Source organism: Protopterus annectens, chromosome 11.part0 (genome assembly GCF_019279795.1).
Source record: "Protopterus annectens isolate FY-2018-M chromosome 11.part0, PAN1.0, whole genome shotgun sequence".
Taxonomy (NCBI): Eukaryota; Metazoa; Chordata; order Ceratodontiformes; family Protopteridae; genus Protopterus; species Protopterus annectens.
This window is the reverse complement of record NC_056745.1, coordinates 468,511,269-468,528,526: the sequence shown is the minus strand read 5'-3', so window position 1 is coordinate 468,528,526 and position 17,258 is coordinate 468,511,269. Positions and strand designations below refer to the sequence as shown.

General features: G+C 40.5%; 1 protein-coding gene across 1 annotated transcript in view; it reads left to right on the top strand.

Annotated features, from left to right (window-relative positions):
• The window catches only part of KRR1 (KRR1 small subunit processome component homolog), a 514,300-nt gene that overhangs the window by 317,955 nt on the left and 179,087 nt on the right, over positions 1 to 17,258 (top strand). Inside the window, exon 7 of the mRNA XM_044087976.1 lies at positions 861 to 1,031. Coding sequence (XP_043943911.1) covers positions 861 to 1,031 — 171 coding nt within the window. The remainder of the gene's footprint in view (positions 1 to 860; positions 1,032 to 17,258) is intronic.

The window sequence follows — 17,258 nt, the reverse complement described above, 5'->3', positions numbered from 1 at the left end:
TACCTGATCTTGGTGTTCTGATTGCAGCAAGAGTTTTTTGTCCCCTGCCTCTATTGATGGATCCATATTTACTTTACTTTACCCTGTTAATTCCCGCAGAACTAGAGAAAAGTGTGTCATACTGTGACCAAGGAGATTACTTTGTTTTTATTTTTCAGGGAAATTGAACTTGGATGGAGAGTAGTAGCCCTTCTTCCAAGAATGCGTCCTGGTTGGTCATTGAAAACAAGATACTTGTCATTGCACACATCTGTCTGTGTGTGTGTGTGTGTGTGTGTGTGTGTGTGTGTGTGTGTGTGTGTGTGTGTTTGTGTGGCCATGTCTCACTGCATGCACTGATTTGCTCAGCCATATAATGCTTGCTGTGCACTCTCTCCACTAGAGGGTACCCTAGCTAAAGTAAAAAGCAAAACCCTGCACCTTTACTCCCCAGTTGAGAAGGTAGGATGGAATTTGAACACTCAGTCCTTCCATCCTTCAGCCAGCCCTCCTGTCCTTGAGTTTCTAGTTGATCTCTGGTTGCTGTTAGCACAGCTAGATTCCCTCTCATTGCAGGTGATTAAAAAATGTTCATAATGGCTTGAGTTCTTATGTAGTCAGTTCTTATTTATGCTAAATGTCCTCTTTCCTGTTGGTGTATGTAAATATTAGTTAAAAGTGTTTTGACTAAAATAATTTAGAATGTTGTAGATGAAATCCGACAGTAAATTGATAAGAGCACTGGTATGTATAGTTTTAAGCAGCGTTTCATGAAGTTTACAGTTTCTGAAGTCCTCATATTTGCTGTAAAATATTTCATTTGGTTTCTTAATTTGCACTATACTTTCTCAGATAAATATTTCCTGTGTTGTGCATTGCAGACACTTATGATCAAGCGTGAGCTTGCAAAAGATCCAGAATTGCGATCTCAGAACTGGGAAAGATTTTTGCCCAAGTTCAGGCATAAAAACTTGAGTAAACGCAAAGAACCTAAAAAGAAGACTATTAAAAAGGAATACACACCATTCCCACCTCCACAGCCAGAAAGCAAGGTATGTATTTTTCTGTATGACCTAGAAAGTTAGAATGTGGTAGGAGCAACTTTTGAGATTATTGAAATATGCCTGTCAAGAGATATTTTGACTACAAGGTTATTGCATACAGAATGTATTATGACAGTTTGGGATTTGTTTTTTGTTTGGCGCTGCCCTTCTAAGAACGTCTGCTTTACTAGCAGTTTTGTGTGCCATTTTTTTTAATGTAAAGAAAGTTAGTTGCAAAACCTGTAACATGGAACTGTAACAGAAGTAAAATAACAGATGTAAAATATGTGGAAATGACATCACCTCCTTCATTTGCGCTCTTCAGTTTTACAGGCATCCAAGCCAGTATTCCAGAAGTATGGCTGACCAACGTTGCTAATGACCACTAGCTAGCTGCTGTATTTACTCATCCACTGATGCTATACAGCAAGGGTTGAAATCTGCATATACCTGGTGCACAGAAAAAAAGGTGCGAATAAGTGCAGCACAGTAGCGTTCATCTAAAAAGCTGTTCCCACTCCATAAGTTAGAATCTGTGTGAAGAGGAGTACCATTTATATCAAAAGAGACAAGGGTCCTTAAGTGGATAACTGTCTTGTTTGGTCATGCTCCTCCCATAGGTCAGGAGATTCTTTAATGTGTCCCAGTTAACTAGCAAGGGAAAACCTTCAAGAGCCATAGAAGTCATCCTAATTGTGTATTCTTCCATTACCCCCTTTGATATGTATAAATCCCAAACATATCGCTTAACTGAAAAGGTCCAGAATATTTCTAACTAAACTGAAGTTCTTGAATACAATCTTTATACTCAGTAAGCTGCTAGCTGCTGTGAGGTGACCTATGTCTAACTTTTCAAGCCGTGAAAGACCCATTCCTGTTTGACATCCAATTTCTTTGCAAGAACAGTGCCTCTACAGAGACACCTGTGCTAGACGCCTGTGTCTACACTAAAATATAAACAAGACTTGCTAGATGGATAAGGTCCTAACACAGGACAAATTATTACTTTGGCTACCTTTAAGGGTAGTCTTGATGAGTGGATGGATACATGCAAATTTACACTAGGCCTGTCATGTAAGGCTCTGCTTGATTTAGGAAGTAAGCAATATTAGGTGCTTGACAAGGATGGCAAGAAATTTTCAGTTTGTCTGCTTAAAGGTGTGCATAGTTAGACATCTTATGGTCCCCATTAGTACTTGCCTAGTATTATTCCTAGATTTCTATGTCCCCTAGCATCAGAAAGTCGTGGGCACTATTACTTGAAACTGATTTTGATATCTTGGCATCAAGACTGTCAGGTGTCACTAAAGCAGACTTTTTGGGATGAGACTACAGAATTGGTTTATTAAGCAGAAAGCAAAGCACATTTAGCTCAAGCAGTTTTGCTTAAAAGAGACAGCATCCACAAGTAAAATACATAACAAGGTGATATCAAGAGAATGCAACTGCAGCAAACCATGTAATGTTGAATAAGTTTGAGATGGATACTATAAAAGACTAAACTGTAGATTGCACATGACCACACTGCAAAACCACATGAAGTAAGAACACGAGCTAGTTGGTGCAGATTATTACAGCATGGTAAATTGTGAACCTAAAGACAGCTGTATGAGCACTGTGAGGTAACTCCTGTCCAAGTGTAAGTCCTATATTTTTACCTTTGTTCATGGTGGAGAAAAAGGCAAGCCATTCTTGGAGATGACTGAAAGGAATGAAATCTACACTCAAAGGGAGGGACCAAAGACCAAACCGTATGACTTCTGATAAGGCATGATTTAGTAATAGAATGCTGTCATGTATCTAAGTCTGCAGAGAGTCTAGGGCCATCTGTGGCATAAGCTGAGCTTTATCTGCCCTTAGATGCAGGAGTTTATAATACAGACTCATACTCATTCTGAAAGAATGTGGAAAACCACAGCTAATTCACCAATACAAAAAAAAGTGTGGACTTGGGACTGATCCATTTGGAACTCCCACTTGGAAAAAAGGTATTGTTTGTTGTCAAATTCTCTCCTGACAAAACTGAGTATAAATGGGGAGGTGGTTCTGAAACTACACTTAACCTTTGAGCAAGGCAAAAGAGAACATACAGCTATGTAAAAAGTCTTTTTTGTCAAGGGAAGTTGCAGTATGACTTGTTATTGTAACCAGAAGAGTCCATACCAATCTTTATTCAAAATATGTGTGGTGTTTTAGAAAGAAGAGAGTACACCATTAGTCAGGAGTTGAGTGGGAAGTGGACTTAGGAGGGCAATTTTTCCTTGGAGTTCCCATTGCCCTGTACCTCCTGACCCTCAGCCTCCTCCTCCTAATGCATTACCCATTTATTCACCCATTACATTGGTTGCTACATCCAGTATCACTCTGACAGGTGGTTCTTCAGTCTTCAAGGAAGACCGTACTTCCAAAAAATGTACTATTTGCAGTTAAAGCTGGAGGTGAGAGCTAGTCAATGGAAGATCCCATTACCAAGCAGCCACAGGAGTGGATGATTTTAACCTAGCCCTACTGGTCCTCTTTGGCAGTCTGACTTGCCAGCATCTCATAAGATGCCTCCACAGTGACTCATGCACTTGTGCACATGAGTTTCAATTACTATGTGATCGTGCAACTTGGTGGAAAAGAACTTCTTGACCTACACTACTGAAAGCTGCAATATCCGCATTTGCTGGATGTCAATCATGCAGTGAGTAGGAGACTTTCCTGCTGCAAGGATAGATAAGCCACACTGGCCACTGACTCCCACCACCCCTCATCAGCTTCTCCAGTGCTCATGTCAGAAATCAAGGTTAAGTTACTTGAGTCACAGCTAGGGTGTTGTCTAGCTTGAAGAAGGTCTACCGATGTTAACTTGGTTAGGATCACCACACTTGTGGAGAGGAACAAAAGATGCAGATTTCCTGGTACCATACACTCCGTAATATTACGAAAAACAAACCGCTACTGCCACCAAAGCTAAAATAAAGCAGTTAAAAACAGATCTGAAGTAGTTAACTTCATTTGTGCAGCAACCTATGGGGATTTGGATCCAACCTCGGATCCGAGCCTGCAGTTTTCAACAGCTTTAGATCCGAACTCCAAGCTCCTCCCCCTACCCATAATCCCCCGCCAACCCTGACTGACCTCGGATCTAGTTTGCCGCGGTGATCCAACAGCAGCTTGATCAACAGCTCCAAGCTTTCGAAACTTTTGTGAGAAAAAAAATTACCTTTTTCCTCTCCTTTCTTCTGTTTTTTGGTTGTGTGTTTACAGGTCCCTTTTTGTAAAAACACTCTCTAGTTTAACTATATATTTTTTGGTCTTTTAGCTCCCCCTTCCTTCGTGTTTCCGTTAGGGTTGTGTGTGTGTGTTTGGGGCCTAACGTGTGTGTTTCTCTCTCTTAGTTAAAATGGCTGAGGCCCCAAAATTGATCTTTTCTAAGTGCACCGAGTGTGCCCATAAGCTGTCCCTGGTGGATGGCCACACTCGGTGTGTGTTGTGCCTTGGGGTTGAACACCTGTCTTCTGGTTGTTCCATCTGTGCGGCGTTCAACCCCAGGGCACTCAAGGACCGGAGGTCCAAGCTGATTCTGGCGGGTCTTCTGACCCCGGATTCGGCTTCTACCTCCGGTCCTCCTGTGGCTCCCGCTGCGGCGGCTGCCACTCCTGCTTCCCTCCGGCCAGGACTCAACCTCCCGCCTTAGGCCCGGAGGAGAGGGAGGCCAGGAAAGAGAAAAGGAGGGAGAAGCACCACAAGCGGCAGGCCGAGGCCTCCACTTCGGCCCCCCCGGCTAAGCGGTCTTCTCCCTCCAGGACTTCTGGGTCTCCTCCGTCTCTGATCCGGTCCCCGTGCTTTTCACTGGGTCCTGAGGAGGAGGAGATCCAATCTCCTTAGAGGTCATAGAGGCGACACTCCCATCCCGCCTCGGTGGCCTCATCGAGATCAACCCGAAGTCTCACGGATGCAGATTTGGACCAGATGATGAGAAGATTCCTCCAGGCCCAACTGCAGATGGGAGTGCTCCTGCCTCTCCCCCCCCTCCGGGGGTAGCTCGACCCCTTTTTTTGCCCCAATAGCTCCTTCTCCGTCCCGCTTCCCGGGGTCGGAGTCTTCGGAGACGGGCAGCCTTGGAGCCGGGGGGTGTCGGCGCCGATAGTCTCAGGTACTTCCGCGCCAATCCTTCCCTCGAGTTTGTCAGGTCCGTTTTTTTCGGATCCGAGCTCTCGGAGCCAAGGGCTGAGCTTTGGATCCGGCGGTATCGGTATGCCTTCGGCTCCGTCCAGGTCAGAGCATACTGGTCCATCAGATCCGATCGCTTCAGCGCCGGCCCTGATCCATCCGTCGGATCCGAGGGAGGGTCTGCTTTCGGATCCCAGAGAGAGCAGCTCTCCCTCGGCATTCGACGTGGTGGAGAGGGCCCTGTCAAGGGATTCCAGGCCCCCGGCCCTTGCCACGGCTCCACCCTGCACTCCTCTGTTGGGCCCGACTTCCATCACCCGGCCCCAGGGACAGCCTGCTCTGACGTCCCAGGTTGTTCCTTTGGAACAAGATGTGGCTGGTGAGACCTCCTCGGACACCCCCCCCCCCGTGGAGGTTCCTCACAAGCGAAAGTGCAAAAGGAGGCACCTGGACTCCCCCGAGTCCTTGACTGAGGACACAGATTTGGAGGAGGGGGAAGGCTCCCCAAGATCACCCCCTGAAGATGTCTCATTTGGTGACATCATGAAGATGCTCAGGATAAAGGTGGGGGGTGGTCTGCCCCAAAGCTTACCTTGGACAAATCCGTGTTCCTGGAGGCGTTTGAAGCAGGCCCATCTACCTCTTGGGTGTCCCCTCCGGCCGACCCCCTGGTAGACTTGATTACTACCAGGGCGTGGAAGGAGCCGGACACTGTGGAGTCAGTCCCCAAGGCCCGTAAAAAATTCTTAGCCCACCCTCTGACAAGTCCCACTGGAGTAAGGGTCCCCCTGTAGATGCCATGTTGGTGGTGGCTGCCACCAAGAGGGAACTAGCTCAGGAGAGTCCCTCGGTTCATCCCACGAGCAAGGAGTCTCGGTCGATGGACCGTTTAAGGAAGCGGGTCTTTAGTTCGGCTACCTCCTCTGTGAGGTCGCTGAACTACATGGCACATGTGCTTCGGCTGCAGCGGGCCCTTATCAAAGAGTATGCTGCGTCGCCCCGAGTCCATGTCGGCGGAGGACAAACGTTTGCACTCCACCCGGATGGCCACTCTCCGATCCATATCAAACACCTCTATGCGGCTTCTATCCCATGCCACGGAGGGATCTGCTAGAGCCAGCGGAGCGGGCCTTGTCATGAGGCGTCCGGCCCGGCTCCGGCACTGTGATTTCACGGAACCCTTCAAGGCGTTTTTCACTAATGCCCCTTTCAATGGTTCTGCCCTCTTTGGCAAAACTGTTCCCGATACCTTGGTCCAGAGCGAGAAGGACTGGAAGACGTCTGCCGTCAGAGTCCGCTTCTCTGCTCCCCAGAGGTCCTTCTCCAAGAACCAAAAGGGACAGAAGAAGATGCGGTTCCGGAAGTCGCAACAGTCCCGTCTCGCTCCGGACTCCCAGCCCTTCCATGGCAGAGGAGGGCAGGGTGGATGCCGCCCTAGAGGCAGAGGGGGCCCATGCAACTTTGGATCCAGAGAACCCTTCTCGGACCAACCCACACAACACCCCTGAGGGGTTGCCTGACTGCTCTACTCTGGAGGCAGTCGGGGGGGCGTTTCTCGAAGCACCTAGCAGCTTGGGAGTCCATCACGACAGACTGCTGGGTGCTTCACATTATATCCAGAGGATATCAGATTCCCTTTTCTCTTTACCCATGCAGCCCCAGATTACCTCCCCGATGTCCCACCCGATCAGGGGGAGGCCGCAGCAACAGAAATCCAACAGTTGCTGGAAAAAAGAGCCATCCAACACGTCTCCCCAGACCAGTGTGGGTCAGGGTTTTACTCCAGGTTCTTTTTGGTGCCAAAAAAGACGGGGGACTTGAGACCTATCCTCGACCTCTCCTCTCTGAACCTGTCAGTAACCCCTGTCAGTAACCAAAGAGAAGTTCCGCATGGTCACCCTTCAATCCATTCTCCCCCTTTTGCGGGAGAATGACTGGATGTGCTCTATAGACGTCAAGGATGCGTACTACCACATTCTGATGGACAGGTGATCCAGAAGGTTCCTCTGCTTCCGGCTAGGAGCCAGTCATTTCCAATTCAAAGTCCTTCCCTTTGGTCTCACCACAGCCCCCAGGGTGTTCACCAAAGTGTTAGCAGTGATTGCGGCCCACCTCAGCCTCCAGGGAATCCAGGTCTGCCCGTACCTGGACGACTGGTTCCTGACCACCCCGTCAAGGCATCTACTCTGCGCAGCCAGAAACGACTTTCTTCGTCTAGCTCCCCAGCTGGGGATCACTATCAACATAGAGAAGTCGTCTCTTACCCCGACACAGATTATAGACTTCATAGGAGCAAGATTAGGCACAAACCAGCTCCTAGCTTTCTTGACCACAGACCGGCTACAAACCCTGAGGCTACATGTGCGGGCCATTCTACATTCTCCAGCTCCTCTGTAGGAATTGGTCCTGAGGGCTCTAGGCTCAATAGCGGCGGCAATCAATCTTTTGCTATTGGCACGTTTGAACATAAGAGTTTTGCAATGGACCCTCCAGGTCCAGTGGTCCTTCCTTCGATTTCCTCTGAGCCATCCCATTCCCCTCAGCAGGGCTTGCAAGAGGGCCCTCTTATGGTGGCTCCAATCTCTGAACCTCCAGGAAGGACGCCCCTTTTCTATGGCCCCTCCCCTAACCACGGTGACCACAGATGCCTCCTGCCTCGGGTGGGAGGGGCATTGTTCGGGCAGGACAGTCCAAGGCACGTGGGACCCCACAGAGACCTCTCTGCATATCAATGTCCTAGCGATGAGGGCAGTGCTGTTAGCGTTGCAAGCACTTCAGCACCTTCTTCCTGTAGGAACTATTGCGATCCAGTCAGACGTCTGGTACATCAACAAACAGGGGGGAACCAGGTCCTACCCACTCTGTTGAGAGGCCATGAGTGTGTGGGAATGGGCGATCTCCACCAACCGCTTTCTTATAGCAACGCACTTTCCGGGGCGGTCCAACATCCTAGCAGACAGACTTAAGTCGCACCATCCTGTTACCACACGAGTGGTCTCTGAATCCCGAGATAGCGAATCAGATTTTCGCCAAATGGGTCAACCCTGTTGCGATCTCTTTGCTTCTCCCTCGAACACAAAATGTTACAACTACTTCGCTCTCATTTCCCCCTCCGGGGAACCTCAGAGAGACGCTTTGGTGCATGCTTGGCCTCCCGGTCTACTTTATGCTTACCCTCCTCTTCCTCTGATGCTGAAGTTTCTGCAGAAAGCCAGCCGGTTGGGGAGCAGGATAATCCTCATTGCCCCATTCTGGCCTAGTCAACCCTGGTTCCCTTACCTTTGGTCTCATTTGGTGAATCCCCCTTGGATTCTGGATCCCCGTCCGGATCTAATATCCCACCCCCTAGATCTCTCAGTCCCGAATCTGGACAGTCTCAAGCTCACAGCTTGGCTGCTCCAGTTCCACTTGTAGCTAGGACTCCCGGTATCTCTTCCCCAGTTAAAACTATTCTAGTAGCAACGCACAAGCCTTCTACTAGAAAGGTCTATAGTAGCAAATGGAAACATTTCTCCATTTGGGCGGAACGTCGAAATTTTGATCCTTTCACAGCTCCTTTGCCAGCAGTATTAGACTTCCTGTCAGGGTTGTTTCATCAGGGGGCTAGCTCCTCCACAGTCAAGGTTCAACTAGCAGCTATCTCTCATTATCACGTGGGAAATGAACTGGGCCCTTTGATCACCACGAAATTGTGTAAGACCTTTTTGAAGGGCACCTTTCTGCTCAGACCTCCAGTGAAGGATGTAGTCCCTCCTTGGGATTTAATGCTGGTGCTTCATGCCTTAACAGCTCCCCCGTTTGAGCCTGCAGCTTCAGTAGATCTTAAATTCTTGTCATGGAAAACTGCCTTTCTTGTCGCTATCACCTCGGCTTGAAGGGTCTCTGAACTACAGGCCCTCTGTGTAAAACCCCCATATTTGACTTTTCACAAGGATAGAGTTTACCTCAGGACCAATCCCTCCTTTCTTCCCAAGATTGCCTCTGAATCGAATATTAACCAGTCCATCAAACTACCAGTCTTCTTCCCTAATTACCAAAACAAAGGGGAATATAAATTACACTCACTGAATGTGCATAGACAACTTCGCTTCTACATCCACAGGACATCTGGTCATAGGCAATCTGTGTCTAAAGTCACGCTGTCTAGATGGATCTTGCAGTGTATCCTTTTAGCATATGAAAGTTCTGGCAGGCCCGCACCTCAGGGAGTCCATGCCCACACTACTTGGTCTATGTCTACCTCTGTGGCTTTTAGAGCTAGAGTCTCTTTGGATTATATTTGTTCAGCAGCCACTTGGGCCTCATCTCATACCTTTATCAATCACTATAAATTGGACATTATCTCCAGAGGGAGAGCATCCTTTGGCTCTGCAGTGCTCCGAAACATCCTTTCATGAAGGCCGCCCAAGGTTCAGGTAGCTGGGGACTCTGTCCCATAGGTTGCTGCACAAATGAAGTTAACTACTTCAGATTAAGAAGTTATGTACTCACCATAACGTTCCATCTGAGTAGGTAAACTTCATTTGTCAGCAACCGTCCCTCCCTCCTGCCCCCTCACTTATAAATGTTTTCATACTCGGGTCCATGGGTGTTACCCACTTTATCTTGAAAGTATTAGTCTTCGGGCAGTATCTGCTTTTGGGCAAACTTGATCTGAGGTCAGTCAGGGTTGGCAGGGGATTATGGGTAGGGGGAGGAGCTTGGAGCTCGGATCTAAAGCTGTTGAAAACTGCCGACTCAGATCCGAGGTCGGATCCGAATCCCATAGGTTGCTGACAAATGAAGTTTACCTACTCAGATGGAACGTTATGTGGAGTACATAACTTCTTATTCCTTTAGTAACAAAATAAACGTAATCCTGCTGTTATCTGGATAAGCGCTTTCGGTTGTTGAACCTTTATCAAATCCTAATGAAAACGCAGCTGTCTTCTATTTAAAAAGAAGAACTTCCTGTTACTGATGCATTCAACAGGCCAATGAAATCTCAGTGTATGAACACGCCTTTCATTCACGTTCTTTCCATTTTCATTGCTAAAGTTAATGTCAACATCTTACTTAAAGGTATACGCTGTATTTATTCCAAAAATTAGTGTCAAGAATCTATTAAATAAAAATTAAAATCTATGCAGACAGACATAGTACGAACATAATAAGTCCATAAGCATTATTTCTTTAGACCCCTGCTTTTCAAAATCAGCTTAAGGGGCACAATTTCATTCAATCCAGGTTTCTGATCAGCTCTGAAGTTTATAATCCATTTGCTTTCCTCAGTTTCCGTGTAATTCACCAGATCCCCTCCTTGTGTTGTTTCTATTATTCTACTTATGACCATAAACTTAAAAGTATGGTCTTTGTTATTTTTAATATGACCATAAAGAGCATTTGTATTCATTTGATTTCTGATATCCTGATTGTGTCTGAGAAATAGGATCCTTGAACATCCTATTCGTTTTCCCCACATAGAAGGCTGGGCAGCATTGACATTGAGCACATTTCTACTTCTGCAATTCGCAAATCCTTTGAACCTATACTCCTTCCTAAATGTGGGATATATGAATAAATTGTCTGTTTTAATAAATGGGCATGCTTTGCAAAATCCACATTTAAAGGTGCCTACTTTGCTTGTTTTTATTTTATTTTTTTTTATTATTGATTTTTCAATAACAATCATTTGAACAATAAATTATGATAAAACTATGTACAGATTTTACAAAGGTGTCAAGCAAGTGTATAAGGAGGAAAAAAAAGAAAAATAAAGGGAACAACAACTTGTATAAACTGTAAAGTAGGGTACAATATTCATTCATTCATACTTTCAGTATACCTAATTAGATAAAAACATATCTGAATTCAATGACTGAATAAGAGAACTTTAGTCCAAGGGTTGTTAGTCCATTTTCTTGGGTATATTCTTGATTCTTTAACTTTTATTTCCATTGACACAACTTCAACCAAAAGAGTCATGAAGTCTTGTAAGGTTGAAATGAAGGATGACTTCCATCTTCTTGTAATACATTTTTGGCTACTTCTAGAATTGTCCAAAGAAGATATTTATTTTTGTTATTCAATACAATAGATTCATTTTCATTCAGAAGAATTAAAGGTTTTGATAATATAAAGGAATCAGTAAAGATGGCTTGGAGAAAATTTTCAATATCATTCCAAAAATTCTTAATGTGAGAACAATCATAAAAGATGTGAGACCAATCGGCCTTACATTCTAGAGAGCATCTCCAACATATCACCTGTTCAGAGGAGTTAAATTGGAGTGTAAAAACCTCTATGTAAAAATTTCCAGGAGAAAATCTTCCATATTTGTAAATTAGAGGTTAATTTAAGCGAATGTAACATTTTTGATTTATTCGTAGAAGATAGGGACAATGTACAATCTCTAGTAACAAAATCCCAAGATTTCTGATTAGGAGTAGTTTTATAAGTAATTTTATACTTTTTTGAGATTGTTTTTCCAATTAAATTCACCATGCAGTATTTCATACATAAGAATTATAAATTTGGGTGATGAGCTATAGGAAGAGCTCTGTATTGTTCTGCAAAAATATTGAGTGAATGGAAGCAGATTATTGAGAACTAGCCAGTCTGATGATGGTAGATCATATTCTTTCATCAAATTTTGTGCATCTAGTGCAACTAGGTTCTTTGTGCAATGATACCAGCATGTAATTTTTTTTCTTTCCCAGTAGCTGAGTGTATCTAAGCTAATATTATCAAAAAGGTTTTTTGTAGTTTTAAAGGGGAATAGAAGCTGGATCCATACTTTAATGTCAATATTGTTATTTACAAAACTTCTAAAGGACTTATAGATATGATTTAAATAATCTAGATTAGTAAATTTAATAGTATTATATTGTATATTGATACAGAGTACATACCAAAGTTTGTTAGGTAATTTGGTTAATTGTAATTTTTTTATTAGCTTATTTTCATTTAAGATAATACTTGTATGTAACGATTTTCAAGCTGAAGAATATTTGGGGTCTATCCAATTTAATATTGTTTTGAGGTTAGAGGCTTTAATGTCGGATTCGAAATCTGGGAATTTTATTCCTGCAAGTTCCCATGGTCTAATATGATTAGTTAGAGCTATCCTATGCTTTTTAGGATACCATAAAAATTTTAATAGAGTTTTGTTTGTTTCTTTTAAAATATTTTTACTGGGTAATGTAGAGATAGAAAGAGCTATGTAATTTATTTTGACAATAAGATCATTTTAATTAATTGTAATCTGTCTTCAAATTTTAGATGTAATTTATTCCATTTCTCTGTTAACATTTTTAATGTTTTTATAGTTTGTGTTTAAAGTTAGGTCTATATTTTCACATAGGTGAATCCCTAGGTACTTCAGTGAAGAAACCTGCTTCCCAGTTGTTTCATTAGTAGTCAAATTAGTATTATCATTAAGATTTTTTTTATTTAGAACTACTGATTTTTAGGCCAGAAATATAACAACAGTTTTTGACTAGTAAATCTAATTCCTGTAAGGATTCTTCAGAGTTTATTAAAGTAAGTAAGATATTGATATTTTAGAATTAAAATGATTAAATTTAGGCCTGTAATTTTAGGATCAGATTGAATTGCCAAAAAAAGGGGTTATATTGCTAAAGCAAATAAAATTGGAGATATTGGGTATCCCTGTTTGGTACCTTTAGTAATTTTGATAGGTTCTGACATAAATGGGCCTAATTTTACATATGGTAAATTGTTATAATAAATATTTTTTTATAAAAGTAATAAATTGAGTAGGGAATTTGTATGATTTAAGAATTTTAAAAAGATATTTCCAGTTTAACGAATCAAAGGCCTTTTCAATATCAAGAGTGATTATAAGAGCCTCTTGATCATCCCTATTTAAGATAGCTATGGTAGTTATAATTCTTTGAATATTATCTTGAGTATGTCTATTATAAATAAATCCCGTTTGATCTGAGATGAGATGGGTTAATGATTTCTTAAATCTGTTAACTAGACTAGACATTAATAATTTATAGTCATTGTTAATCAGAGAAATTGGCCTATATGATGTACACACATGAGAATCTTTATTTTCTGTTAGTATGGGAGTAATTAATGAGTATTTCCACGAGGGTGGAATTATACCTTGTAAATAAGATTCATTCAGGGCTTTGTGTAAGAGTGATATAGCAGAGTGTGGTAAAAGCTTATATATTTCATTAATAAGACCATCTATGCCCGGTGATTTATTGTTTTTGCTTTCTTTAATTTTTTCATTAATTTCCTTTAGAGAGGTTTGTTTCTGAATCTCATTAATCAAACTGTCTGGTAGACTTTTAAATTCCGGGAAGTCTAGACTGTAGTCTGTGAATTTATGTTGAGAGTCATTGTTTTTGTATTGTTCCGAAAAGTGATACTTAAAGGCATCTAAGATATCACTAATATTTCTCCCTTCATGGAGCACATTTACAATATTGTTTTCAATGCAGTTTCTTTTCACTCTCAATGTTAGATTACGCATATATTTTGGAGATACAGAGAAAGAATTTAGTTTTGATTTTTCTAGGGCCAAGTTGGTTTTATGAGTTAAAATGTCATATTTCTTGTTTAAGGATTCAATTTCCTTTTTCTTGTGTGAAATGATTTTAGTATTATCTTTATTAATTAATACAATTTGTTTTTGTATATTAGATAATTCAGACTCCCATTCCTTCATTTTATTATTAAACCATGCAATACTTTTACCATATAGATAGGCTTTCAACGAATCCCAAGGAATTGCTACATTTACTTCACTGGTTAGATTTGTATCTAAGAAAAATTCTATCTCTGTATCAAGCCAAGGTTTGAACTGTTTCAGTTTAGTAATATAAGCTGGTATTCTTTTAGTGAGAGAGAGTTTTTTTAAATCTGTTTGAAGATTAAAAATAAGTGCATTGTGATCAGACATAGGGCACGGGACTATTGTAAGGTGTGATATTTTGTTTTTAGGTCTTGGGCTATAAATATTTTATCAGTTCTGGTTTGAGTCCTATATCTAAAATCACAGTGGGAAAATTATAATGAATTATCATTTCTGAGGTAAAATAAATCATATAGCTGTAAGTTATCTGACCATTTTTTTTTAAAGTTTTTCCTGTAGGAGTAATACGAAAAGGTCTTTTGTTAGTAGTTTCCGAGTCATTTAATAGTTGAAATCACCCCCTAAAATCAGGCTACCCTTAGAATTGTTAGTGATGAGTTCTAAAGTGTTTTTTTTATTGTTGTTGGGAACCAATAGACATTGATCAGTGTCCAAATTCTGTGTCTTAATTTTATTGTTATTGTCAGAAGTCCTCCCTTATCTTCATAATTATATAAGATTTGAGGGGAGATGACGCTTTTCTTCCATAATGTTAGAACACCTCTGTTTTTTTTTTAGTGTATGAGGAGTTGGATAATCTTAGGTATTTATTTGGGTTCCAGCTAAAGCTATCATTTATTTTGAAGTGGGTTTCTTGTAAAAATATTACTTGTGCTTTATTTAAGTTCAAGTATTTTAATAGGTCGAGTCCTTTCCCTGGACTATTTAAACCATTATAACGTTTAAGGAAAGAAAAGTCAAGTCCATGTTTTTTGTTTAAAGGGTTAGAGTGGTAGTAAGATGTGATAGCAAACAATCATGATATTTAAAACGTGCGTACCCTTCCTGGAAAGATTATATTTTGATGACAAGGTGCTGATTCCCATTGTAAAATACAATTTAATAACAGTCTGAGGCCTAAAAAAAGAAAAAAAAAAACATTTAAAACTAAACTTTTGATAAACAGTAAATCCATTAACTGACATGGAATGTAGAACGTTCCTAATCTGACAGAATAAAAATATCCAGTCAGATTAACCATCACTTCCAAAATTTTTAAACAAGTTTGCCCAACTTGAGGCTCCAGAGCATGTGTTATATGAAAATCTATATATTAATTGGTATGAGAGAACACCATGTTAGTGTAATATACAGTTTGATTATAAACAGTGCAACTAAATTTCACTAATAAACCTTTGTTCAATTGAAGTATATATATATATATATATATATATATATATATATATATATATATATCTTCTATATGAATAATTATAGAATCAGAGAAATAATATTTTGATAATGATCATGTATAAGTAGAATTATCTATTAAAGGGCTCAAAGAGCATCTGACTATGTAAAAAATTCCAGTAGTTTAAAGATGGATAAACAATAACAGTGTTAACCAGAATGAATCAGTAAATTAGTAGATCACCACTTAAGTATTTATAGTAAAAGATATTATATGTAATTAATTACTAAAACATTTCCCCTACCATGAGGTATTATATGATTGATAATCCTCTATATAGTAATTCTCCATATTTCCCTACTGCAACCAGCTAGTAACACTATTACAATAGCATAATCATGAGCAAGGACATATGGAATTAAAATGTACATTTACAAACGGTGATGGTTATAGAAGAGACTGTTCAAGTAATTCCTATCTGTCTCAAACTCAGTAAGTTCAGATAACCATGGAGAGACTCCAACATTAATTAATAAACATCAATTTACTTTCTAACAAATTATGTATAGGAATATATATCTGGTTAGGCACAGAGAAATCTGTACTTCCATAAAGTTTAAATATCACATCTTCTATTGCAGCAAGTTTCACTGCTGTCTAGAGTTTTTATATATATATATATATATATATATATATATATATATATATATTTACTCCTTTCCCCTTTATTCCCTCCAACTTCCTTTTTAGCATTTGTCATTATATTTCTAAAGCATTAAGTTGAACATTTGAGCCCTGCACAGTGAATCTCCGTTACTGCATATTTGATCTTCAGTCTTTTACCCAGGTCAGACTTAGTGATGTAATTAGTTACAATATTACTGTGTCTATGTATAAACTTTAGTCTCATCATCGTAGTTACTGTCTTTTATATGTTCACATATATATGTATGTACATATTCATATGTACCTCTATACACATAGGTACACACATATGTCTACACACATATGTCTACATATCATTACACACATATATGTTGATTTGCATTCCCTGTATTAATTTTGTCAATAACAAAGACAGGCAGTGTATTTGAAAAAGTTTGGGAATGGAATTGAAGGAAAACTTGCCGTCTTAATGTGTTGTTCAATTATTTATTGCTATATTAACAGTCAATCTCTTATAACACGTCTCGGGTACTGATGAGTATATTAGAGTCTATTATTGCGAACTTTGTTGTGCGTAAATAATAAGTCAGACTTATTTTCATTTAACTCCAGCTTCAATAAATGTTCAAAAAGTTGTAGAAACCACTCATCTAGATAAATATCTATCCACCACTCTTTTTCACCACTATTGTGTATTAGAACAAGGTGTCATTCCAACATTGTTAATCTTCTAGGACTAACAGTTTGAAATTAGCTTAACTAATTTATATTCCAAACTGCAGGGTGGCAATTATTTGCAACAGCACCAAGCGTGGTAAAATAGAAAAATTATTAAATAAGTTGGGCATGTGTGCCACTTGAGCCAGTCTTTATAACAGCTATATTGTACATCTCCCCAATAACAACACTGTAAGATACAGCAAAGCCGCACCAGATGGAGCAGACATCCAAAATTAAATCTGAAAGAACCTGACCCCATATGTGAAATGATGGTACTAGGAAGTGGTTTTATACACTCCCTATGACTGTACTTGCTAGTTAACTCACTGGGTAAACTTTAACAGGAACAGTTTAGATGTATTTAGAGCTAATTGTAACTGAGTATTTGTTATATTCTAATAATTTGCCACCAGTTTATTTCTTCAATTAGGAACATGTAAAAGCTAGCGATACAGTGTGCTAAAGTATTCCTTACTGATGTCATGCTACTCAAAAGAATAGCACTTTACTAGAAACCTATTTGAGTGGATGAAACCTAATCCATAAAGCTAATTATGAAGTATTTGCGTATTTCTAAGCTATATTTGCTGTTATTGATCAGTGTTTATAAGCGGTAACAATTGTAATAGATCAGCTGTTCAACAGAAAGTTCTTTTTTCTCTTTCCTTCTTACTAATTACAGAATACT